Source organism: Buteo buteo, chromosome 13 (assembly GCF_964188355.1).
Source record: "Buteo buteo chromosome 13, bButBut1.hap1.1, whole genome shotgun sequence".
NCBI classification, from domain to species: domain Eukaryota; kingdom Metazoa; phylum Chordata; class Aves; order Accipitriformes; family Accipitridae; genus Buteo; species Buteo buteo.
The window spans coordinates 14759350-14786438 of record NC_134183.1 but is presented as its reverse complement, the minus strand read 5'-3'; the positions used below and the strand labels follow the sequence as shown (position 1 = coordinate 14786438).

At 37.6% G+C, this 27089-nt stretch overlaps 1 protein-coding gene across 1 annotated transcript in view; it reads left to right on the top strand.

The window, feature by feature from the left end:
- MYH10 (myosin heavy chain 10) overlaps positions 1 to 27089 on the top strand; it is a 104662-nt gene that overhangs the window by 52255 nt on the left and 25318 nt on the right. The window contains exons 6-15 of the mRNA XM_075044849.1: positions 8537 to 8629; positions 12537 to 12600; positions 14277 to 14375; positions 15362 to 15505; positions 15806 to 15901; positions 19343 to 19461; positions 19910 to 20062; positions 20494 to 20667; positions 22461 to 22634; positions 24448 to 24562. Of these exons, the coding sequence (XP_074900950.1) occupies positions 8537 to 8629; positions 12537 to 12600; positions 14277 to 14375; positions 15362 to 15505; positions 15806 to 15901; positions 19343 to 19461; positions 19910 to 20062; positions 20494 to 20667; positions 22461 to 22634; positions 24448 to 24562 (1231 nt within the window). The remainder of the gene's footprint in view (positions 1 to 8536; positions 8630 to 12536; positions 12601 to 14276; positions 14376 to 15361; positions 15506 to 15805; positions 15902 to 19342; positions 19462 to 19909; positions 20063 to 20493; positions 20668 to 22460; positions 22635 to 24447; positions 24563 to 27089) is intronic.

Below are 27089 nucleotides of genomic sequence, written 5' to 3'. Positions count from 1 at the left end.
GTAAAATTGCCTACAGCTTTTTTGGGGAGAAGGGAATTATGCAGAGAAGGGAATTGTGCAGAGTTTGTACCAAGTACTTCTAAATATACTATTGACAACTTGGAACACCTCAGGTTGAAAGAGACTTCTGGAAGCCTCTTGTCCAGCCTCCTTTCAAAATGTGCTTTCCTTCAAAGTTAGACTACATGGCCCAAGACCTTGTAAAGCTGAGTTATGAAAATCTTGAGGGATGGAGATTATGCTGCCTCTCTGGGAATCTGTTGCAGTGTTTAACTACTTGAAGCCCTATTTTTGATTGTTTAAAAACTGCTCCGTGTTTGTTTGGCTTTTCTTGTGCTGTGTTTCCATGAGCACTTTATGCTACTACCTTTGCTAAAAGAAGTACCCCTTTTTGAGCTTTGTCATTGTAACAATCCCTTTGGCCACCCACTGGGCTTGGAGACTGATGCAGGCTCAAACTAGTGTTCTTAAAAAGTCCATCTGGCTTTAAATGTATCAGGTTTCCTCCATTGTTTATTGCATAGTTGCATAACTGCTATGAAGTGAAGGCACAGAAAAGAAAGGGGAGAGCTGAGGTGGAAAATGTCAGTGGAGGGGGAAGGATGAGTTGCTCTTTTTAATGCAGTGTTGGCTAATGCCACTTAAATCACTGGTTGAACTGCAACTTACTTCTCTACTTACCACTGTGGTCAAATGGGATATTAGTGTTCATCTCAAAACAGTTTTGAAGATGGTTGTTGTAATCAGCTGCTTCATGAACCTTTGATGACTGTGGTGATGATGAAGACTGAAAAATTTTTATTCTTTGTAAACCATAGTTTAGGCATAGTAAGAAGAATCGGGTAGTGTCCTGAATAAAAGTTTGATACTTTGATCATGCACTTCACTCAATGCACTACCATAGTAAGCACTGAATTAAGCATATGCTTATGAAAAATGCAGAATATTTTGTGCAGCCAAAATGGTTGCAAAAGTTTTGAAAATAAAAATGAGTCTTCCTTGTTCTGTAACAACTCGTTTTTATTTGTATATTGCAAAAAAAGAATGTATAACATATACACCTAACACTCAAAAGTTAGGAAGTCTTTGAATTGGGGTTACATATGCAGCCCTAATATTCATTAAAGAGCTGTAGAGGGCTGGTGGTGATCCATAGTACCCATCTATACAACCTTTGCATTATCCTGTGCACAGAGAAGATGCTAAATAGGCTTGTTAAAATAGACTGCTAGTCATGGATTTATTTTTATCCATCCTGTTACAAATAATTATCAGTGACATGCATATTACTAAGACTGTTCTGCATGCTGCATGCGTTTTGTTTTTTTTAGTGGAGCAATTTGTATGCTGATGAATGAATAATTATCTTCCCAGCACTGTTCTGAAGTCTAGGGTTAACTTTGTCGGTTTTGCCTGACGGAGTGCTGTAAAAGTATTACAGACAAATGTAGACCCGAGTTTGACACATCACGCCGTGGCCAGAGTAGCGCTGATGTTCTGCCATGTCACAGATGCTCACCAAATACATTCTCCAGCAGTGCTGATTGTGAAATGTCTGGCTTATGCGAGGAGCATCACGTAGGAGCTCTACCCATCCCTTGGACAGCCGCATCATTTTTGGCATTCAGCTTCTTGTTCATGAGACTTTTCTTTCCCAACGGCCCTCTTTCCTAATAGCTAGTGTCTGTGTGCCTACAGAGGAGTCCTGCATAGCCCTTGGCATCTCATCCTCAGACAGGGGTCCAGTGGGGAATGGAGTCAATAACACATGGCAATCACAGAGAGTGGAATTACAGCGCTGAACAACCTTAATACTAGCATTTCCTAATTTTTGAGTGTTTGAATCTGTAGCCCCTCTGTCTCATTTCCTGTTTAATCCCGAGGAATGTTAAAGGTATTGTCTTGGGCACTGCGCTAGGAAGTGTGGGTAGGTGGTGGTCATAAAAATATAGAAGAGGAGCTTTAGTAATTGTGGGACTTGGCAGAGCTAGGTGAGACTAGGGTAGTCCCTTAAATTAGGAAAAGAGGCTGCGTTTTGTAGAGCTGAGTAATGGAGGGGAGGGAGAAGTACTTGGCAGTGAGTTATAAACATAAGCTTTTCTCAAGACTGAAGGTGGGATGAAAGTGAGCCTGAATCCTTGTCTGTAGTGTGCTTGATTGAGAGTCAGAACTGATCGTAGTTGGCGTGTAGCAAGGGAGAGAAGATGGAAATTATCTGTTGTAAATAACTGAAAGCCTTAGCTTCACATCCAACAAATTTGAGCTCTAAAGAATTTGGGGGGTTGGGGTGCTAGTGTTAAGAACTTTGCTGGTAAAGCTGAATATTTTTCCTGTGACAAGCATATTGTGCTTTATTCAGTTTTTAACCATGCCATGTGTGGACCAGCTTTATAATGACAAGAATTGTGCTTTAGCTTGGGCATCTCAGACTAAAGCTGACCCACACTGGTATCTGCTGGTCTGGTAAACTATCCCATGCTCCTAGGCCACACAAAGGAGACTCTCTCACCTTTACTCTCAATTATTCTTCTGTAGGCTCAGGAGGTTGTAGAGAAAGGGATATTTAGAATAAAAGGAGAGGAAGAGAACAAGGACAAGTAATTGGTGAGCGTGGGGAGGAGACTGATGGGTCTAGAGAGGATTTTGAACAGGTTGAGCAAGGAGGGTAGGGAAGAAAAGGAAACTTCTAAACTGCTTAGCTTTGTGGCTCATCACTCCCCTGTGTACTAAGTGAGGTAGAAATGAGAGAAAAGAACAATGAAATAGTGTTGTTAATGGATGTGTTAGAGAGTTGCTTTAATATGGTTAAGAAGTGAATCTTAATTCTGACTCTTGGGTTCTGCTTTAGTTTACGAACTTTGTGGTTTTGGATGGGGATGGAAGACAGTGCAAAATACAGAAATAATTAAAAATAATAATAAAAAAATGCATACATGGCTTTCAAAAGAAGGAAGAGTGCTGGTTGTCACTTACTGCCCAGGGATTGCCATGAACTTGCATGTTCTACAGGCTGCCTGAGGTTGGGGGGTGCTCTTAGCTGTACTTGTAGACTATGGAAATACCTGGACTGCTGTTCATGGTCAAATATATGAAATCAGCAGATGTTTTCAGTCATGCTGGTATGTGAAGTAGTTAAGTTCTATAAAGAACTGCATCCATCCACCACTGCTGTCTCCACTTCCAGTCATCCTGGTACTATGTACCTCTAGTTCAGATGAACAGAATTAGACTTTTATTCACTTCTCTCCCCAAAGCCTTCCCACCCTAAATCCCCTCTAATTTCACTACAATCCAGCTTTCATGGTGGTGCCATTTTAAGCTTCAGAAATAATTACTGGTACTTTCAGGTTAATGATTCCTTTCACTAACTGCATTTGCCTTTGTAATTTCACTAAAAAGTAATTTCACTAAATAGTGAAATTATTTGTTTTATTCACTTCAAAAGAAACATAATTGGGTTTGAAGTACAGGATCTTAGGTAGGCTTGCTCAGGCTAAAGTTCCCCTTAGTGAGGATTTCCCAGATGGTCTTTAAATGCCCTAATTTACACACAGGGAAGTTACATGTGTCTGATTATGCTTGGTTCTGTTTCTACTGCGGACAGAAATGGATACCCCAAGAGATTAGTTAATCTTGTCTTAAGATAAGCAAATGAAATGTCTCCTAGGTCTACCTATCCTTCTCCAGTGATTACAGAAGGAGGGGTAGCTTCATGCTGAAACAGCTAACATTTTTTTAGATGCCCGAGTTGTTTTCCGAGTAGGTATGATGCTGCTTTGCAAAATTCACATCACTTAGCTGAATAAGCCAAACCTTTGCCAGCTGCTCTGCAGACCTCTGTCAAAATCTGTTATTCTGCACTAAAACAGTGCTAGTTGTTTAAAATAATAGACATAAATGGAGGAAGTGTGCATCTGGCTTGGTATGAAAATTTTTTAGTGTGTGTGTTTCACCACAATATTTTCCCCCTAAGCTCTCTGATGTGAAGCTCAAGATTATTGAACTTGCAGACTAAGCCAAGGAAATAATAATGAAATAGAAAATTTCTGCATTTCTGCAGAAACTGTGTGAATTCTAATTTTGAGGGTTTTTTGTTTTACTTTATTACATTCATTTTCCTTTTACCCTTCTTCCTGACAAAATTTGAAGATCTTCCAGTTTGTTAAAATTTTACTGCTTCTCATGTGGATGATCATTCTTGAAAGAAACAAACAAAGCTTTTGTCTTGATTGCAGGTTTGCATTTCTTAAGTACTTGAAGTACAGTGCAAAAACAAAACCCCAAACTCCTCAAGTATTGTTTTCCTGTTGGTTCTTTCATAACCTTTTTTTTATTTTTTAAGAATAATGATCATCTTATCCATACAAAACCACTTTGCAGTGACTAAGGCTGTAGAGAAAGTTGCTTGGTGTTGTGGCTTTATTTTTTGTTATTGTTTGGGAAAACTGTGGAAAGCAGTGCACAACTAATTAAACTGTTGCCCTTTTTCCTTGCTGCTCAAGGTCCAGCTGTCATCTTGAGTTTTATTTGGAATTAGTCTTTTGCATAAACACAAGTTTTGGTATTTTGCGCATGCAAATAACTTTTCTAAAATTAATTTGAACAGTTCCTATGAAGTAAGTATATAGTTAACCTAAACCTACTGACATTTAATATAACTTGCAGCTGGAATGCTTGCTTGCTAACATATGCATTTGTTTGTTTGCAATGAACAGCCCGAATCACCTAAACCCGTGAAACATCAGGCAAGTGTTTTTCTTTTATGCTTTTAAAGTTATGCAGGCGAACTGATAAATATTCTTCTATTTTCTGTCAATTTGTATTTATAACATATGGGAAATCTTGTAGAGGTATACAGCTAATAGTAGACTTTAAATATTTAACTGGCTTTGAGAGAGTGGTCTAGCGAACAGCTGACTAGTTCCTCAGCATTGCAAAGCACTTTTCACCATTGTAAAGTGGTGTTACTCTGTCCTGAAGCAAGAGGTTCACCCTCTCTCTGGCTTACCTCCAATATGCTGAAACAGTGCAGAACACTTTTAATATTGAAGTACTAAATAAGAGATGGATTAATGGAAACTACAGAATTCTTTTGATTAACATACTGTTTTGTCTGAATATTTTTATAGCTTCTCAGATAACCTGAAATCAAGTGTTTCCCCTGACTTTCTAGGATAAGTGGTGTGAGCGACGTGGTATCACTTGAGTGTTGCTGCCTGAATTAATGTTTCCTCATTTGAGCTTCAGCTGCTCTTATTCCTCAGGTTGGCTGGAGCCGCCATGCAGATAATGCTGCCTGTTTCCTGGTCCCCTAATCCCTCTCTTCCCGTGGGCAGCAGTAATTGGTCTGTTCTAAGCCGCCTTCTTGTATGAGAGTAGGAGTTGCAGTATTCCTACTGCTATGGAGCATACTTGTGAAGGAGCATAAAGAGGAGGGTTAGGTGGAAGTTGAGGGTAAGACTGTGGAAGGAGATAAACAATTGCTGCCATGTGTTTTGCAAGATAAATGCTCTACTCTCTAACCTGGGATGGTAAGTGATGTCTTTGTCATGGGTACGAGTTTTTTAATAAAGAAAAAGCTTTGCAACAGCTCCCTATGGTGTAACCAAGGCTTGGTAACTAAAGGGGCTACCATGAGTTAGTTTAGCCGATCATATTCTTTCCCTTACGTTTTTCTGAAAGCTGACTGTAGTGCAACTTAAACTGTAGTGGGAAGGAAAATAATGAAAGAAACTTCAAGTTAGGTCTGGTATGTTGGAAGCAAAAAGAAATCACATGGACAGCTGTGATGCCTTTGCTAGTGTGTGGTAATTTGTTAAACCTCTGTAACCCAATCATGCGTCTGAGCCCACAGTCTCATTTTCAGAAGTTACAGACATTCTTAGTTTTTAACTTAATCTTCCCTCCTTGCAAACCTCTGTCAATTCGAAGGGTTTTTACTAAAATATTTCTCTGTTCCAAAAATAGACGGAGCAGTGTTTAGTTTAACCCTCCTTTTGCTTCGAGTTAGCATGTCAGGGTTGAAATAAACTGTTTGTTGGCAAACATTTTAAATGTATCAGTGGAAACAAGCTAATCCAGAAGTGTTGATATTGCGTAAACCATAATCATTAACATTTCTGTTTCAATGTCATTTTGAACTACAGAGTGGATCCCTGTTGTATGTGAGTAGCATGTAATTTTCCCTGCCTCACCCAGGCTTCACGACGAACCAAATCACTGGGATGCTGGTCTTTCTGAAACTGAGACAATAACCTGTCCTTATCTTAATGTTGACCTGCATGAAATATTGCATGACTTCACTTTTTCCACAATACTGCGATACTGCTTTTTCCAAGTTCTGTTTACATGACTATGCAGGAGATATGCCTATAGGCCAAATTTACACTCTTTCCCAAATGCTGAACGCTTCTAAAAAGAGAATTGGTTTTTGGCTGTAAAGCAGTCCATCTAAAAAGGAAAGCTACTAAATCAGAAGCAGTTTAACATAGTGTGAGAGGTTTGCTGTTTCTTAGTGATGGCTATAACAAGTCTACTTGCCGAGTGCAAACCACAGAGGCTGGCTAGGCTGTGAGCACTCTGTTCTCATGGCTTTCACCCACATCTGAGGACCCAACTGAATGTTTTCTTCAAATCCGCAGAGATGATCGTAAAAATGAGCTACTAAGAACTTTTTGCATTCAGTTGGAGAACTTGAGTAAAATTATTTTATGATGCATTGCAGAAGTTCCTCTGCACAAAACCGAATTAAGGTTGTGGTACACAGAAGCACTTCAAAGCATGGATGAAGCGTGCCTGCAGTGAGATGCTTTCAAGTGGCACAGTGAAGTTCTGTGGAGAAGTCAAATTTTGAAGTCAGTGTGCTTTCTTTTCCAGAATAGCTAGAACTTGAAATGTAAGCTGTGACATGCTTGCTGCGTTTAATATACGTAATGTGGTTTATTTCAAGCTGTGTACAGCATGGTAAGCAAGCTTCTCATTTTTATACTTGATGTCTTAGCAGGAGCTGACAGCATGGTTGGGAGAGGGGAATGGGAGGAATGGTGTAAGCAAATGCTTTCCCACTAGCTGATACGTTTACATAGGAAACTTTCAGAATATAAATCACAGATGTGCATATAGTGGTTATAACACTTTTAAGTTCTTCTCCAATTGTGGATTCTTTTTGTCAACTTAAAAGTGCTCATGAGAACTGTAATATTGGCAGACCTAACATATAGTGCATAGGAACTGTGGCCCGAGTACTTTTAGTGTGCTCTAGGCTGACTCGCGCATTTATTTCTTCTTTAGTTACTTCAGAATAGAGAGAATATGTAGTCCCAAAGGGAATATATTCAGAAGTAAACAAGTTTTGAGCAGATAACTTCAGGTCACATTAAAGAATGAGCCACTATTTGTTTCCAGGAGGACTTGACATACATTTCAGTATACAAATAAAAGCCTCACTTAGGTGTTAACTAGTGAATTTTAAAAACTCCTGTGTAAGAGTTTACCTCGTGCAAGCCTTAAGAGACTTACGTTTCCCATTCTTTGATGCTCAGTCTGGGACCTTTATTCATTTATACTACAAGTAATTGGAAAAAGCAGGTTTGTGAACACAAATGTCAGTTCTTGAGACTACATTCCAGACAGCTTCACTTTTTTTTTTTTTTTTGGTAAAACCATCCTTCAGAGCAGGAAGACAATATCATATTTTTCTATGTACATACGTGTCTCCTGGGCTCATGGAAGCAGCACAGACTTTTTTTTGTTACCAGACATCCTCATGGACAGCAATTGTAAAAGCTGTTGTGCAGTTTCCTTAAGATAAGTACTTTAATTTCTACATCCATTGGCTTGAACTTAAGCGTTAAAAAATGCATTAAACATACTGAGCAATGTTGGCTGAATTGAGCAACTTGAAAATGATCTTTGTATTTGATGTTGCTCAGTTCCCACTATGCCATTCTGGCATGCTTCTTGGGTGCATTCAGGACAGAGATGTTGCAATGATATGAATGTCTGGCTGATTGAGAGTATTTCACTGATTTGAAGGTAAGTTTGAAAATGGGTATTCCAAAGTAGCTGTATTGTCAAATCACTAAACAGGAAGTTTAAGAATAACTTTGCACTAAAATCTTAAAACAGTTAAATTAGTTTTTCCTCTTAAGTACTCGGAGTCTGTGCCTTATTTCATTAGCCCTAAATGTGAATTTTCTTTTCCATGTTCAATGATTTTTCAACGTCCATTAAGTCCTATTTGATCACTGCTCTGTTTGTGTGTGTATGTGTGTGTGTTAAAAAAAAAAAAAAAAAACACAAAACAACAAACCACAAACCAACAAAAAACAAAACCCCAAAACACATTCTTCACTGGATGGAGGAGACTATCAGCGGATTTAGAAGTGAGGGGAAAAACGATAACCCCCTTCTGAAGGTGGTATCACTGCCACAACCTGGGTAAAATAACTGTCAGGAAGAAGCAGAATGTAGGAAGCCTTGATCACACGTGCACTGTGCTTAAGCCTGTTTATTTTTCTGTTTGTGTGGTTTTTAGGGGGAGCTGGAACGTCAGCTTCTTCAGGCAAATCCCATTCTGGAATCCTTTGGGAATGCAAAGACAGTGAAAAATGACAACTCCTCCCGCTTTGTGAGTTACTCCTTTTCTATTTAGAGTCTGTAAATCCTGATTACTGTTTATGGAGAAATTCCCTTTTATCAATTTATCTAATTAGTATCAGAAGCTTTCTTTTTTCTTTTTCCTCCATGAATTCAGGTTCTCTTACAATGCTTTCTGCGTTGTGTTGGGGTCACTGAAGATGCATCCTCACTGGCTTTTGGCAAAACTTGCTTTAATTTCATCCAGTTTCTAACTTCAGCCATCTTTGAATTGACAGTAGTGCTCATAGTATAACAAATATAACTATGCTGTAGAGATTAAACTGTGGCTTGTGTGCACAAATTACTGGTGAACTACTATAAAGTATGAAGGAATATGGCAACAACATAGAATTTGGCTAAATATGTAGCAGCCTTGTCAATAGCTATGACTTTACCAATTCATTGGTTTAGAGAGAACATCCTCAATTTTTAAAAAAAGCACAAAACTTGCATATAAAAATCTCTCTAAACTCCCATGCCCTTCTGTCTGACTGGTTTACTGAAAGAAAGTCAAAAAGACAGTATGACTTAATTCAAGGTGTTGGGCACTCTTGTAGCTGGCTGATGTTTTTGTTGGGTCAGTGCCTTCTATTCACATACTGTTTTGGTGGCAGATAACTGCTTTTGATGTGATCCATTATTTTAAAAACAGTGATGGAACTTGGGGTAAATAGCTATTTACCACTTCTTAAAACTTCCTTTCCTTTGAAGGTGGAAAAAAAAGCCATCCCCTATTTCAGGGGAAAGATGGTTTTAATACAACTTTAAAACTGTATAGGAGATATTAAATCTTTTTTCTTGTGAGAATGAAACTAAAATTTACAGAACAAATGAAAGACTTCTTGGCTGCCTCGATGTTTCAGCAGTTGCTTGGATTCATAATATATGAACTCAGCTCTAGTGATAAGGACTCTGGAAAACTATATGACTAAATCCTTTAAATAGCCTTTTCAATCAAGAAGGGAGAACAGAGTACTGTAGAAATTCAACTTTGTTAATTTTATAGCTACATTATTTACAGTATTGCTTGATGCTTATATGTGTTGGGCGTAGGATTTATAATATCAACAGGTTTCACTGCGCAATAATTCTACTTTGTTACACGTCTTGAATCCATCAAAGATTGTACTAATTTAATGAGGATACTTTTTTCCTAAAAGATGTTAGCATCTGGTTTGTATTATATTGAAGTCTGTGTTGCCATCATGAACATAATCACTCAGATGGCTCCAGCTCTATTTTTATAAAGGAGCAAGTATAATGCACTCCAGATGGTGTCATCTCATGCAGAAAAAATAATTTTTAGTAACAACCATTTTAAAACCTGACTTAAAAAATATATATCCTGCCACAAAGTGAGAAGTGCTGTTGTTCAGCCCATGACAGTCTTTGCCATGCAGCATGAGGGTGCCAGCCTCTTATACCAGGTAGGACTGAAATGAGGCTAGTGTCAAATCATATTTTTTTTTTTCTTTTTTCTTCTACCAAAGGCAGTGTTCTCTTGTGTTTCAGGAAATAAAGTCTATAGCTTGCAGTAGATAGGAGAGTGGGCTTGCTGGGTTCATATTGCAGAGCTAAATGCTTCCTTCTGATGTGGTTTTTACAAAGCCATGTACTTAGTGCTATAATGATAGTGTAAACAGAATTCAGTTGTTAGATGACCACCACTACAGTCTCTAACTGATAAATTAAAGATTTCATAGCAAGATTTGCCAGTGCTAGCTAAAAGGATGTATTAATATTTTGCTTTTAAGAAGATGAGCTAGGTAAGTCACCTCTCTAGTATAAACTTCAGTGATGACTGAACTTTGAAGCATAGAGTGTGTGGGTCCCCTCTTCTGATGTGTCAGCTCGTTTAATGACTGCATTTCCTCTCAATTTTTTTTGTTCATGGAACTGGTAACTTGACAGCAGAAATTAAATAACTTTTAAGATGAAACAGAGAAAAGTGATTCTGAATTATATCAGAAAAAGGCACTGACTAGACATTATGTAATACTTCATGTTTGTTTTCACATATAAAATGGCAAATTCAAGCCATGTCATTCTAAGAAGGCTCTGTGGTACATGTTCTGAGTAAAAAGTTGTCAGCTGCCATTCTTGCCATGCTGGTGCTGACACATGCATTGTATCTAGTCTGTTGGCTGAATTTCAGTAAAATGTCAGTTCATTCTTTGTGACAGTTAAACATAGATTTCTGGACTAGTTACTGATAAAAAAGTATAATGCTTCAGTTACAAGCTGAGCTTTAGAGTGTTCTGTTTCTTCATACTCAGCAATCTGAGTTTGGATGCTGGTCCCTGACAGGGCATGCTTGAAAACAAGCCTTATTCCTTGGCATGGTCATTTTGGTGCCACTGGCTTTTCAGCTAAACTGCAGATTAAGCAGTAGGGAGTGACCATTGAAGCTAACTTAAAGTATTCCACCATTTTTCTTGAAACTTGGAGAAATCACTTTGAGTTGAAGTTGTACAACCACAGTCACGGAGCAGTTGCTTTGCTCTGAGACTGAGATAAGGCTGGTAGGTAGGTTGTAGCTTTCTCTGGATTCACTGGTGTGGTTGGGAGCAGAAACTTGATCACTCTTGTGCACACAAATCTTTTTCACGTGAATGGGCTTTATCAGGGAAGTCGAGAAGGGTAGGATATTGGGGTAAGAAGTTGCAATAGCTCAAATGATTGCAGTGATTTGTTCCAGCATAAGTCTGCAGCATGGCAATATATCCCCCAGTATACGCTTACTAGGTCAGGTCATTGCTAGAATACATATATTCTACAAGCTTAGAGAGTCAAATATTTAATAGTACAGTCCCTGAGCTGAATGGATCTGCCAAACAGGAATTCACTTTAACATAATAATAGCACTAATCAGTCAGACTTGAGATAAGTAAGGATTTGGATACTGATGGTAAAAGTGCTTTCAGAAGGCCTCCGCAGAAGATATTAGTAGGTGGCTTTGTGTACGTACTGTCAAAACCAGCATTTAGACAGTTGTTAGAAAACTGCTGTGATGCTCTCTGAACTCCAAAACCTGTTTGTATGTGGATAGAGGACTGTAGATGCTGGACGGAATGAAAATGGAGATCCCGGTGGAGTCATGGGGTGTTCTTTACATGTTTGCAACCAGGGGAATACCTAACAGTTCCATGAGCACAAACTTGAAATTCAGTAATGGTGCTGTTAGAAGTGGTCCAACTCTAAGCCAGAGCCTGTTGTCCTGTTGGGAATGTTCCTAGCCAAGTGACAAATTAGATTGGGGAACTGATGTGGCTTAAAACTGGTATAATATATCCACTTGCAACCACTTTCTTTGCAAGAACTGCTCTACATGTGGGAAGTGTGCTCTTTATTTGGTCCTTTGGAAAAAAGGAGATGTACATGGAAGGAATGGGTATGTTTTCTCTCTTAGTCCTTTTTTAACCAACTGCTAGAAAAGAGAGGCCATGTAGATAGCCATCCTGGTTTTGGAAACAGAAGTAGAAGTGTGATAGGCTGGGCTGGGCAGTATACTGAGATTCAGGATTGCTGCAGATAAAGCACCTTTAGGCACCAATAAGCTTGCTATAGAAATATGTGCACTTAAAATCTCAGTGTTGCTATCAACCTTAGACAGCATGGTTTGTCAGTGCGAGAAATTGAGCTTCACTTTCAGAAAAGTTTTTCATAAGTATGGATTACAAACATATCTAGAATACTAGTTCTTTAGAAAGTGTGTGTGTGCAGTATAACATATTCCGTTGAAATGATGGCTGAGCACATTGAAGAGAAAAGATTTCATTTGAACTTGTGTGAAATGCTTGTTACATGAAGGGAAGTAGGATTATGTTTTTATATAGACAGCATTGTTGTCTTAATAAAAAATTAGTAATTAAAAAAAAATCTCTTTTTCTTTGCAGGGCAAGTTCATTAGGATTAACTTTGATGTTACTGGTTATATTGTTGGGGCCAACATTGAGACATGTATCCTACTTCATGCCACATCATTGTAAAATGCAAGTTTCCCCGATTGTTTTGCTTTTAATCCTAGAATTCATTGGAATGCAGTGAAAGGTTACCACATTTCTACATTCCTTTGACAACATCCATCTCTTCCTTTGTTTCAAAATAGCTGATCAAATACCACAAAGTCAGTGTACTTCCTCCTGCTTAGAAATCAGATACTCTAAAATTTAGCACTTTGAAATCTGCTGGATTTTCAGACTAGTCTTAAAGACAGGGTATGTTAAATAAGGAAACCATTTAAAGTGTGCTTGCTTTATGAACATTTCTAGAAAATAAAAAAACCAACCCTTCCTAGTCAGAAGTTGAGCTACTGTGTTGTGCCAAAAGCTTGCTTTTGCACTCGTCAGCATTGCAGAAGCAGCTCTCTGCCTGGAAGGAGGTGATGCTCATTATAAAGTGATAGAGCTGGAAGTGCTGGGACACCTTCTGTTTTCTTAAGTCTTTTAGATACCAGTGTAGGCTCAGTAACACAAGACCTACTAGCAATTAATACTGAAGCCTAATTCAGTTTTAGCTTTAAGGTTCGTTTTTTATTTATGATTGTGTAAGAACATGTAAAAATACTTGCACTGAAAGCCCTTCTCTAAAGTTGTTTTCTTTATACTAAAAATAATGTGTGTGTAATGTTTGGGGTTTTTTTTAGTTTGTTTAGCCTGTTTTCTGGGGGAATAGCAATAGGGTGGTCATAAAATTATGGAATTGGAAGTCTTGGTAAACAATATCATGTGAGTATTAATCATAAACAATGTTGAAGTTAAGCTTTCATTCTATTGCTATGAGTTAAACTGCTTACTTTTAAGTGCATTGAATGTTTGGAACTGTCACGAAATTTAATTTCCCAATAAGGCTGGGAAAGATCTATAGTTACGCAAAATATGCTTTAATGATAAATGATATTTTTCTACAGCACAGGAATGAAGGCAGTTTTTGCTTCTATGAAAGTTCGGGTGAATTGTTTTGCCTAGAGCTTTGTGAAAACAAGAGGACTTAATGCTTAGGGAATTTTTTCTTCTTCACAAGAACTCATCCTTGCTTGTAATCTGTGCCATTTCAAATCCCTGTCCCATATTTGTTTTAATATATGGGATATCAAGAAATAAAAACTTAAATAACATTACAGCTTATGGCAGCCTATTAGACACTATCTGCTGCACAAGTTGAATTTGGGAGCTGTTTAAAGGCAGTGCAGATTGTATGTAAAAATGCAATGCTTGAAAGAAATGATAAATGTACTTCAGATGATAAAGTACTTTTGAGTTCAGGAGCTGCTGGGTTTTTGGTATTAAGAGGTCAGCAAGAACCTTAATAGAAGTAGTGATTGAAAAAGAATGGCCAGCTCCCCCTCTCACTTAAACCTCAGCTGATCCATTACAGACAATTGTCAGCTGCATGTAGCAGGGAAATGCAGTCAACATCCAAGAAATGAGTTTGAAATTAGATGTGGGCTTCTACCAGTCTGAATTTGAAATCTCTTATTTAAAGTTACTGAAAGTTCGTATTGGACATAGTCCTGTTATTACTGTTAAAAGTTCCATTTGGTCTTAAAGTCATTATGTAGCCTGCTTTGAATGTTTTGTTTTCATTGGACATTTTTAAACAAAAATTGTAGAACATCCTTGACTAGTTATAATCAGACTTGTTGGAAAAGTCTCGTGCTGTTCGTCAGGCTAAAGATGAGCGGACATTTCATATCTTCTATCAACTACTAGCTGGAGCAGGAGAACACCTGAAGTGTAAGTTGAGAACCTCATTTTGTAAACCTGTTGCTTCTGCATGCTGTGTTTGTTATTTCAGTATTAACACAGTCACGTTTGAACTATTGTTTGGTCTTGAAACAGTGAGTTTTAAAAGAAGAATGAAAAGCCAGGTGGCTTTGTTTTGAAATAACTTCTGTGTTTTATCATGTATGTCATCAAGCAACCATTGCATTTCACGCAAACGGCTCCTACGTGACAAAGTCCAGTTTGGACAGTCTCTGGCTGGGAGTCACTGGATTGAAACTGCAGTGCTCCCAGCTGATAAATAACAAACCTGGTCAGCAGTGACAGCCATCTCTCTTCTAGACCATGCCTTCAAACTGGGTAGAAAAGCAGCCATTTTACCAAAACATAATGAAACCCTGAGGCTTTCTTCAGCCATTGCAGCACTATGTTGGTTATCTTCTCCACCCCCCCCATCCCCCCCCATCCCCCGTCTCCTCGGTAGCTGGGAATTTCTGTTGGGTTGTGATAAGTGAAACTATATGAAGGTACAGACTTCAGAGAATTGATCCAGTCTTTTTCCTCCTGTATTGATAAACTTTTTTCCTCCTGTATTAGATAAACTGGTGTTTAGCATTCTTGATGTGGTCATCATCAATACCTAACTCCATTTCTGTCTGTGTCTGTTACCTTTCAATAGAGATACTTCTTTTAGGATATTGCAAATAAGGATTTGAGATTATGCTGGATCTGAGTTGGGTAATGTTCTGTTTACAGGCTTAATGCATTAAAGAGCTAATGTAGGTTGCTACGGATAGGGATTCTGGGAATCTGGCTTTGGCTTCTAAGGTACACTCATATTTTTAGAGTTTCTGAAGTTGGTATAATGGCTTGTAGCCATATTTGAAGAACTGATTTTTGTGAAGCATAGTTTGTGCATTTAGTGAGAAGAGAGTACAGGTGGGTGTGAACAGCATTTCTTTAGCTTATTTTTCTCTTTCCCCTTCCCCCCAATACAGCTGACTTGCTGCTTGAAGGATTTAACAATTACAGATTTTTATCTAATGGGTACATCCCTATTCCTGGGCAACAAGACAAGGATAACTTTCAGGAGACTATGGAAGCCATGCATATCATGGGATTTTCACATGATGAGATCTTGTGTAAGTTATTGAGCCTTTTGGATCTTTAAAGTATACTTTTTTCTCTTGCGCACACATACTTGCTAGTTTAATGTCATAAATTTAATGTTGCTTCAGTGTCTTGACAGCCTGCAGCAAATGTTTTCTTAACATGAGCTAGAGTTGAATTAAAGCCATTTGCCCAAAAAGTACAGTACAAACTTTATTTCCTTTCTGAACTCATACTTTGAATTTGGAAGGAAAGCGACACAAGTAACAGAAGAAAAATTTAAGCTGAGCCCTCTTGAATTAAACTGTTGCATATGTCTTTTGTTAACGCAGCAATGCTGAAAGTGGTATCTTCAGTGCTACAATTTGGAAATATTTCCTTTAAGAAGGAGAGAAATACCGATCAAGCTTCTATGCCAGAGAATACTGGTAAGTTGATCATGTTTGTATGGCTTCCTTTAACTTGTGCTGTAGTTTTCTTCCTGCCGTTTGTTTAGTGCATATCTTTAAAAGTACAGAGTGATCTTCTGAGCTTCCTTGATAGCATTCTGTGCCAAAAGGAGGCCATGAATGTTGCAGTAGTAGCTAATGGGCAATTATTAAAACTCTTCCCTTCCATTCTTGTAATGCAGACAAATTTAAGTATCCATCAACAGAATATATGCTGTTTGCATTGCTTCTAAACTTTGAACAAGTATTTCAGTTGTAGTCTTGTTTATTGCCATCTACAAAGACTTAAGCACTAGGAAAAAGTGCATGCTTAAATCAGTTTGTTTTCTTTGGTTCTTGACAGCAGTTTTCTTGCCAATGATAAGAGCCCTGGAGCCAAGCACAACTTCCATAGTGAAATGGCTGAACATAAGAATGCTGTATTTAGAAAAACCTTATTTCTGAAGTGGTGTGGCAGCGAGACTAAGAATTTATCAGCTAGTACCTGCAATGCGATCAGCATTTTGAGGAGTATATTTCTTACAAAGAAAAGATAGCTGCTGAAGCAAATATCGGATTTTTAATTTAGTACTTCAGTGCCAGCCTTTTAAATGCTGTCATGAAAGTTGCAGAGTTGACATCAGGGAGAAGAGCAGTAAGAACCATCATTCGCAGGACCTGCTCCACATGCACAACTCAAATTCTTGTCTGTGTGTCGTTTCATAGCTGTCCTCAATTGCTGTGCATGTAGCTTGCTTGCAATGTCCAAAATTTTTCCTATTTCTCAGGGTGGTGGCCTACTGCCCAAAAGTGTTCCAGCAAGCAGGTATGGATTAAAGTTCAATAGTCATTGACTTTGTATTTGGCTGGCAGTTGGCACTGAGTTTTGCAGTGAGGAAAAAAGGTTGGGTGGGATTAGTTTTGGGGGCTTTTAGTGCCAGCTTAGATGGCTTGGCTAAGTCATTGTCCATTTAGAAGGTGAAATGTGGAAAGATACAGATGCTTCTTACTTCCTGACTGTCTTGACTTTTGTTGTATTACCATTATTTTTTGGACATAAATTCTGAATTACAATATTGGATATAAATATGTTGATACTATTGAATATTTTAATACTGGATAGAAAATTCTGAATTACAAAGCAAAGATGCTGAAAAGCTCTGATCATAGTTAAAGCATGCTTCTGTTCTCTTGTATTTAAAAATTACTTTAGTTGGTTATGTGGTCTTTGTTATTTTATCTTTCTGAAGACACTGAGTGAAACTGGTCTCTCCCTTCTTGTCATCCGTATTGTCACACCTCACTGTGATGGGTTTCCCTAGCATACTCCAGAGAAACAAGTGTCTTGATAGCGATTCATCTCATTTAGAGGCATGGGTCTGAAATGGGTCAGGTTAGTGCCTCCATAGATGGGAAGGAATTTGTTTGGGTACTGGAGATGTGAACCTATTCAAAGAATATGGAAAGCAAATTCTACCCTGTAGATAATAAACATACATAAACAAATACCGGTTTCAAGTATAGATACAAGAGATGGCAAGAAAGCCATATAGCCTTCATGGATGAAGAGGGAGAAGCTGTATTTAAAGAACCATTTCATGCTTACCAGATTTGGAAGAAGCTTTTCTGCTGAAAGGGCAGAGGGTCATAAGCAATCTCATAAAGTTCATGCTTCAACTATAATACAAGCTTTTCAGTATCTTTGCTTTTATAATAATTCAGAATTTTATATCCAAAACCTGATAGTAATAAAGCACATCAGGATAGTCAGGGCTTTCTACAATTGCACCTTTTAAATGGACCTCCTCAGTTATAAACAAACAAGATAAATTTTTTTTTTTAAGTGCAAGGTAAATCAAGCTGAAATAGTGTAAACCAGTCCTACCCTTAGAAGTGATAGAACTTTGACTTGAAAAGATTTTGTTTCCTTCAGTCAAACCTCTGAAATGCTGACTACAGCCTCCTTCAGTGTCTGAATTGGATGTGATTTTTTAGTATTACCTCTGCTATGGTTTATTGTTACTATTTTTACCTAAGCTATGTTTTATTACAAACCGGAAAGGCAGGGACAATAAATTCCATGTCACAGGTTCATGAGAGAGGAGCTGGGTGTACTGTTTGCAGTACTGGATGGGGAAGGAAAAACACCTCCTTCCTTAAAAATCGTTAATATCCTTTATATGGTATCCATTATGCCACAGTACCAAGCTTATGCTCATGGCTACTTAATGTTTTCAAGTTGTTCTTGATTTTTTTAAAGATCCTGACAGCACTTGCTACTTGACACCTAAGGTTGTAAGTTTTATCTGATGTGCTGATGTATATTTTTATACTCAAAGCACAGAAATGCTCCTGTATGTAGCTAAAGTGAAAGGAATGCTCAATTTGTGACGCTACCCTAATTTCACTGCTTAAGTTGTGTGTTGATTGATGAACTCTGCTAATGAATATATGGCCAGACACAGAATCTCAACAGTTAAGAGCAAGTACTACTGTTTTCCCTCCCCTCCTGGTATTAAAAAAAAAAAAAGGCAAAGGAAGCTGTTATATATTGGTATTAAAATCTATTTTCTAATTCTGATTTGTAAAAATAGCTTTTTTCACTTTGACAGTAAAACAGCAAGCTGTCTGATTAAGAAGATAGGGTGTTAAAGTACATACTGGATAGTGTGGACGGCTTCCTGCTAAAGGGCAACACTTACCCGGACCTAAAAATACCTTTAGTGTCACTTTCATTTTTAGAAGTATGGAATCATAAACACCTAACCTACTGGAAAATTTATTTAGAAAAAGAATAGGTAACAATGGTGTGGGTAATGCATTATTTCAAATAATGAACATGACACCAGGAGAGTTCATGGCGTTTAAAGAAAAGTGCGCTGCTCTGTGTTATTTTTCTATATAAAATATTACAAATCCATTTTTAAAATTTAAACAACGTATTTTGATATAGTCTGTAATAGAAGCATTACACTAGCATACCTGCCTAAACTGAAACAGTTTTTAAGCAACCTTTAGTATGATGGAGTTGATGTGTGATATCCTCATACTGTGCTTTTTTTCTGGAGATGAGAAAATGAGTGTTCCCTTTTAAAGTAACAGAAGGAATGCTTGTGTGTGGGCTACGGACTGTTACATGACTTCCCTGCAGTTTCATGAGGTCTAGTGTTTTTTTTGCATTCCCCTAAGGAAATTCAGTGGTGTACTTCTGTAGAGACTTTCATCAGCCTTAGAGATGGAGGCCCTGCAGATGCGGGCTGTGTGATAGGGTAGATCTGTTCACAGGACAGGAGTGCATCTCCCTAACAGCTATTTCGAATGGCCGTTCAATTTTTAAGCTGGCACGTAACAGCCTTTGTCAGTAGCTTGTTTCACTGATGTTGCTAGCTGCTGTGGAGGGTGGAGGATTTAAGTGCTGCCATTTATGACTTTGATCTCCAGTCGCACAGAAACTCTGCCATCTACTGGGAATGAACGTAATGGAGTTCACCCGGGCCATACTGACACCGCGCATCAAAGTTGGCAGAGACTACGTTCAGAAAGCCCAGACCAAAGAACAAGTAAGTTTTGGTGCTTTAAAGATGAAGTGAAAAACTGTACCTCATCTTGATTAACTCTTAATAAAGAAAATTGGGATTAAGTGTGTACTGCCACTGACTTTATTTAAGCTTACTGTCTGTATTAAATGTTCTTATATGGTAAAAAATCAATGGTAGAATAGAAGAAACTTTTCCCTTTCCTTGACCTTCTGCTGGTTTCATTCTTTAATGTTGTTGTGTGTATCAAACATGCGGAGAGCTTTTTTTTTTGTATGGAACAGTTTAAAAAAAATCTTTTTTAAAAAACATCAGTCAAACTACATACTGGTTCTACTGCTTGTTTTCATTCCTCAGTGGTATTAACTCCATTAAACTTCTTCTGTTACTTAGTTATTTGTGATAACATCCATGCCTGTATTCTTTTGATGACTTCTCCAGGGTAAATAATTTTTCCTGTTTGGATTTTCAGGCAGATTTTGCAGTGGAAGCTTTGGCAAAGGCCACCTATGAACGCCTCTTCCGCTGGCTTGTTCACCGCATTAATAAAGCTTTGGACAGGACCAAACGACAAGGAGCATCTTTTATTGGAATTCTGGATATTGCTGGATTTGAAATCTTCGAGGTACTTCAAACCACCGCTAATCAGATGTTTCTTTTCCCTGCTAATGTGTGTTCTGGACTAACTGTAGAGCCACTTAATGCATGTATATTCCAAGGCTGCAGGAGGGTTGTGGGTTTTTTTTGTTTTTTTGGTTTTTTTGTTTTTTTTGTAGTGTGCAAATGCTTTGACAACCCTAAATTACAGTGTCAAAAAAGTCATGCTTTAGTCTAAATAGTTTTTGTGTGTGATGGTTTTTCCTACTATATGTTAGTTTAACTATATGTAATGGGGAACATTAGAGATTTGTATAATGCTTTTTCTGATTTTGTTTCAATTAAATTTGAATATTGCAGAGTTTTGGAGAATTTCCTTATAAGTCAAACTTTTGACTTCCAGATATGTGATAAATCCTGTCACTGAATTATTCTTGCTTACTAATGTTATTCTTGTAGTTGAACTCCTTTGAGCAACTCTGCATTAACTACACCAATGAGAAGCTTCAGCAGTTATTTAACCACACAATGTTTATCCTGGAGCAAGAGGAGTACCAACGAGAGGGTATAGAGTGGAATTTCATTGACTTTGGACTGGATCTGCAGCCTTGCATTGACTTAATTGAAAGACCTGTAAGTTTGTGCATTAATAATGCTCTAAGGAGAAAAGGTTAGACTTCTGAGTTTGTCTTTTACTGCCTGAAAATTGTAAGACTGTATAGATGTTTCTTGCGGAGCTGTCACAAAAGCTGAATGAACTTGAATGCCGAAGTCTGAAGTCTAAAATACCATGTATTAGTAAAAGGATTTATCCTTATGGGATTTTGCCCTAATGTTAGGGTATAATACTGAGCTAAAGATACGAAGCTACTATACTTTTTTCCCCTAGTACTAATGAAGTCTTTAATCCTGTCATTTTCATATTAAACCATGCCATTGTTACAGGAGCTTTAGAGGGGTGGCTCAGTTAGACAGCTTTTCAGGACTTATGGTAAACTTTTTTTCATTTGAGATCAATAGCAAAATTCCTGAAATTTCTTTAGGGTAGTGTTTTCCCCATAAATCTGCCTTGCAAATAAGAAAACAGTGTCTTAAATGTGGCTTTAATCACTGTGCTTTTTAACATATTCTTCTGGGTGTTCAATATATGGAAGCTGAAGAGGGCTTCAAAGAGCAGGAGGACCAGTTGGGGGAGAACAAAGATCATCATTCCTGAAAGTTATTGTTCTTCACACCTCTGAGCTATGCTGTCAAAATTATTTTATGACCTCTTAAATTAAACCTGGGGCATTGCAGTTACTACTCTCTACACTTCTGTGCATGTATTTTAGAATACACTTAAGCTGGCAGTGATGCTATGCATCCTGAAGAACAGAAAAGCCCATGAGCTATGTTCTTAGAGTAGGAAAAGGGAAATCTTGTTTCAGTTCTTAAAGGTTTGCACTTTGTGTATGGAACTTCAGAAAGTTCTGCCTCCTTGGAAGGTAAAGTTTCTGCCAAAAAGCCTCAGGAGGTAAGTGTGGATGCTTTCAGTATGCAGATGTTTAGGCGAATATCCTAAAATGCATCAAGTTACTTGATTTTTTTTTTAATTATTTTTTTTTAAAAAAAAGCAAATGTCAGTACCTTCATAATTGATCTGTAAATGTGATGCCATGTAGTATGCACATAGAAACATCTCTCTTCAAATGTGTAAACTTTATATTCACTAGAAACTTTTAAAGTATAAATCATTACAAACCTTTATTTTTTTCCCCATTGCTTTCCTGTGTACGTCAGTCTGTCCTCTCTGAGGAAAACGATCCTGTCAAACAATTCTACAGCTGTAAAATACAGACATTGGTTGTTTCCTACTTCATTTTAAGAATGGAGTGCTTAAATTATATGGAAAGAGAGAGAGTATATAAAATTATGCTGGCTGCTCAAGTTAAGCCTGCTGAATCTCTTTGGATGCTGCTACTGGATATCAACACAGGGCTTGGCAAGCTCGGTGGCTGCCACAGTAGTATCGAGTGGCTGGGAGGAATAATTGTCTTGAGTTTAGCCCACATTAAAGTATGACATTAAAAGCATGACATTAAGTACTGTGGAAATGCGGATGAGCTGCTGTGTACATACACGTCACAGAAATGTTTGGAAGGTAACTCTGGAGGTCATCTATTCCAGTCTCTGCTCAAAGCAAGGCTCTAGTCAGCACCAGATCACGTCAGTTATGTCTGGCTCCATATACATTGGAATGAATCTGTTTAAACCAGTCAATGTCTTTCATTGGACTGGACTCCCCCACAGCTTGTTTCAATTTAAATCAAATCTGAATCAGTTTAGACAACTTCTTATTTTGGCATTCAATGGTGTGTTTTAAATATAAAAAATTTAAAAAGATATATATTAAATATTAACACAGATTAAATCCAACTAAATTTCAGGCAAATCCTCCTGGTGTGTTAGCATTACTGGATGAAGAATGCTGGTTCCCTAAAGCTACTGACAAGACATTTGTGGAAAAATTGGTCCAAGAGCAAGGAACACACTCCAAGTTCCAAAAGCCAAGACAACTAAAGGACAAAGCAGATTTCTGCATTATTCACTATGCTGGGAAGGTAAGGTTAAATGTTAAATACTTGGTTAGCAATGTTGGTTTTGGGAAAGTACTGTGCAGTATAGCTACCAAATTTAGAAATACTTGTGCAGGATGGTGGCCTTGTTTAATTTTCTTGAACATATTCAGGCGAGCTCTGATGGAGCTCTTGTTACCGAATAATAGAACAGAAAAATATAAATTAAATTAAGCATATATTTCAGTTTCCTTTAATTTTGTTGTCAGGTCTTACAGCTGAGTTTTTTTCAGGACTTTATTGAAATGTATCTCTTCTGAATATCTATGTTTCCAAGCTGATAGTTGTGCTTGAAGTAGGGCTGTTGTCAGTACCATCTTCACTTGTATCTCCTCAGTTCACATAAGACTTTCTGTATATCCCCTTTTATAGGTAAGCTGATACCTTTTTATTTTTACTGTTAGTTCAATCTTTAGTCTCCCACTGAGGAGGACAGAGCTCCAGTGCGTTGTGAACAGGTCCATGAAATAACTGCGATTCTTGTATTTTGTGGATCCTTCATGATCACCAGGTCTATTCTATAGGGCCATGCTATGTAATTAGTTTCATAAATAGTTAAAACTTAATCCTAGTACCAGTTTTTGCCCTGATATTTAGAAGAAACAGGTTGTGCGAATGATTAAGAGATATCCTTTAATTTTCATTTAAAGCACTAGTGGCTTGTTGTTACCTATTTGTTGATGTCAGTGGTGCCAACTAGATAACTGTAGCAAAAAGTGAAATAAAGAAATTATACATTTTATTGTATCAATATTTAAAACAGTTACTTGGAAGTAATGAAATCATCACTGTTAAGCAGTTAATAGTGGGTTACTTTTAGGTAATCAAAATGAAGTAAACCAGCTTACTGCCTGATTACTAGGAAGTAATTGTTCTGAACAAAGGTTTACTTCTGCCAGACTGAGCAGCATTTCTGGAATACTGACTGGCATTGCATATCTTCCTCTGACAGAAGGCATTTTTCAATTTTTGATCAGAATGTGTATTCCTTCAAAACTGGAATCGTTTGTAAAATAACTTTTCCTTCAAGAAGTACGAACATAATGATCTGATTTGGTTTTGGATGCTGGAAACATTTATATGTGGCTTTCCTTCTAAAGCGGTTACTTAAAAATAGCAAACTCTTGGTTTGGTTGAAGCAAAAACATGCTAGTCTATACAGAGGTTTTGTTGGACTTGTGGAATTTTAGGGCACTCTTTTGGGTTGGGATGAAACCCGTGTGAGCATTGAGTGTTCAAGTGCTGAGATACAGCTTAATTGCAATCCACAGAATTGGTTCTGTCAAGATAAGAGCTTTGTTTGTTTTCTTTATAGAACAAAGTGTTTAAGTATATCTGCTGTAGTGAAATTTAAAAAATTCATGCTGCAGCATTCCTTAATTGACTCTCTAGTAATTTAAAGTAATTAGGATCTATACTAGAGTTGTTTTTACATCTTCACAGTGAACAGTGAAGCCTTATTTTGGCAGTAGCATGAGGCTGAAAATGTATACTAGGTATTAGTAAGCAAACAGACAGATTGCTAAATTTTTAAGAAAACTCCCATTTACTCTTTCAAAAGAATAATAACTTTTTTGTGGTACTTTGAACTGTTTTAAGGAAGCACAACTAAGAATAATAACTTTTTGTGGTACTTTGAACTGTTCTAAGGAGGCACAACTAACTCGTAGCAAGCATCAAGAAGAGAATAGGAGGAAAATGTCAGTATAGTATTCTGAAAGCTTTTTTTTTAATGCTGGTAAATTTAAAGCTAAATCTGGTAGTCCATCTGATCATGTGCAACTTGGCTGCTCTACAGGTAGACTACAAGGCAGATGAGTGGTTGATGAAAAATATGGACCCCCTGAATGACAATGTGGCTACACTCTTGCACCAGTCTTCTGACAAATTTGTTGCAGAGCTTTGGAAGGATGGTAAGAGATCATGCTCTGGGCGCACAAGTTGTTAGTGAATTTTGCCTTGCTGGATGAGTTTGGGTTTTTTGTGCCTGTTCCCTCCTCACCCTCCACCTCTATATTGTAAATATCTACAGCATTTTCTCTATTGTTCAGTGCCAAAAATACAAGGGAGTTGGGTTGCACCTATGGTCCCTTGCACATGTACCATTTCTGACTAGCTGCTTCTCATGTTCATTAGTTGAACTGATACTCACTTATTACTTGTTACCCTGTGTCAAATTTCATGTGGAATCTTGTCCAAAACTCTTAGTTGGACTTGCTGCAGTGGAGTCTTGAATGTAAACAGCTGTAGTGGTTCTTGCTGTTAATAAAATGTTGTCTTATGTGAGCAACAGCACAGTTGTTTCATGTGTAGTGGTGGGTGATATCCTGGAAATCTGCATCTCCTAAAATAAAATTCATTAATAGCCATACTGTACTGTACTTAGATATTGCATATTAAAATCAAATGCAATGTATTCTTATTTTAACTGTACACTGTTGTTTAGCTAGTTTACTTGCACATCAGCTTAAAGTATTTATCAACACTTTTACCAAAATTGTCCAAGAAGCAGAAATAGCCAAATAAATACTTAGCAGGGACTTTTCTATTCTAGGCTTTAACATCACAGTATATTAGTTAGAGTATATTTACATGTCACAGTATTAAAATCCTGTAGTTTCTTATTCAAGAAGGGAATTAAGCTTATGGTATAGATGATGCTGTAGGTTAATCATGAGTTTCCATCTTACTTGGTTCAGCTACAGAGAGCAGCTTTAATGAATATATAAAGAACTTTTTGGTTGGGGATCTGCTCCTTTCCTTTTGAGTACACGCACAGAAGCAAAAGTGTTTTGGTCCAAATATTCAAAACCTGCTTCCACAGATAATTGAAATGTGCATGGAATATGTTGTGGCCTAATTGCTTTTGTAGCACAGTTAATCTGTTTGCAATTGATAAACCTGTTCTGTATACTAACTGAAGTGTCTTGTGTATCTGCTCTTCTGTCTTTGTTTTTGCTGTTTCTCTGCCTTAGAGATTCAGAATATTCAGAGAGCCTGTTTCTATGACAATATTACTGGTCTTCATGATCCACCAGGTGAATGGATATAAAAACAGTAGACCTACTCAAGGCAGGGCTGTTGTATCTACAGGAAAACCATTTTTGCTCGTAGGCTTGCATGAACTCTTCATTTCATGCTAAACTTAGGTATACCTCCACAAGGCAAATGGTCTCTGAGTGCATACCTATTCAGTTGCTGCTGCATACATATAGCATCTATATTTTATGCATTGCATTTAAGCATTGCAGATAAAAAGGTTTGTTGCTTCCTAGTTCCATGTTGAGATGCAGAATTGCTTCGTAAGTGATAATTCTGGTAGCTCCAAGCATTTGAGAGGATGCATAAGCTTTGTAACACTATCAAGCTTCTTTCTGCAGTCCAACATTGACGAAACTCTGGAACATGTTAGAACGTGGATGTATTTTTTGTGAGGAGAGCTGAAGAATGTATTGAAGTATCAGAATGAGTCCTGCAGTTGTAGTGTGGGTAGTAAGTGAAATAAACTTCTTCCAGACTTGTTGGAATTGTTATTTTATTTAAAAACCTCTTAATTTTAGTATTTCCCTTTGTAGAAGCTGCACACGTTTTCTGAGGTATCGAGAAATCAACAAATCCACTTATTTGGAATGTCTTTGAAGACGCTTTAGATATTTTATCCAACCTCTTCCCCATCCTTCTTGTATTCCTCTCCCCAAGTTTAGAAATATGTGTATGTGAAGGTTGTGCCTTCAGACTGGCAATCTTTACTTGGGTTTATCTTCCAATACTCATGATGCATTACGTAGTTGAGGAAGCTAGTGGTGTTTCCTAAAGTAATTGCTAGAGGGCTTCAGTTCAGAGGCTTTAGCCAATGGATGGTTGTCCAGTCATGCTATGCTGTTCAATGGCTGCTCTTAACTTATAGGGGAAATTTAACTTTAATAATCCTCTTTGAAATACAAATAATCATTTTAAAGTTGGAGGACAAAGGGGAGCAAAACAAAAGATGCACATTTATCAGGTATACTTACAAAATTTTAAAAAGTACGTGGCCAAACAAAAGCTGAATGGTGTCCAGTTGTTAGTGGTGTCTGGTGGGTGCATGTTTCTAATACTTACAAGCTGTTATGTTCATCCTCTGTAAGACTGATCCCCAGTAATCTCTATCCCATTTCTGGTTTAGAACTGAATTCTGCTTCAAAGTAAATATTTGGGATATGATCTTGTGAACTTACCACATACTTATTCTTATAACTTTAATAAGCTGCCTAGATTTTTGTGTTCAGAAATGTGTGGAGAATCTGGGCTCTGCTCTATACTACATGCCAGACTTACAAGTGATTATTCAAACTTGTTGCCCTGTATTTTTCTGCTTTTAATTTTCCTTTTTCTTATAGACCTTTGAAAACCAGTTGAGTATGAGTATGGAATAAAATACCGTCACTTATTTGTCATATA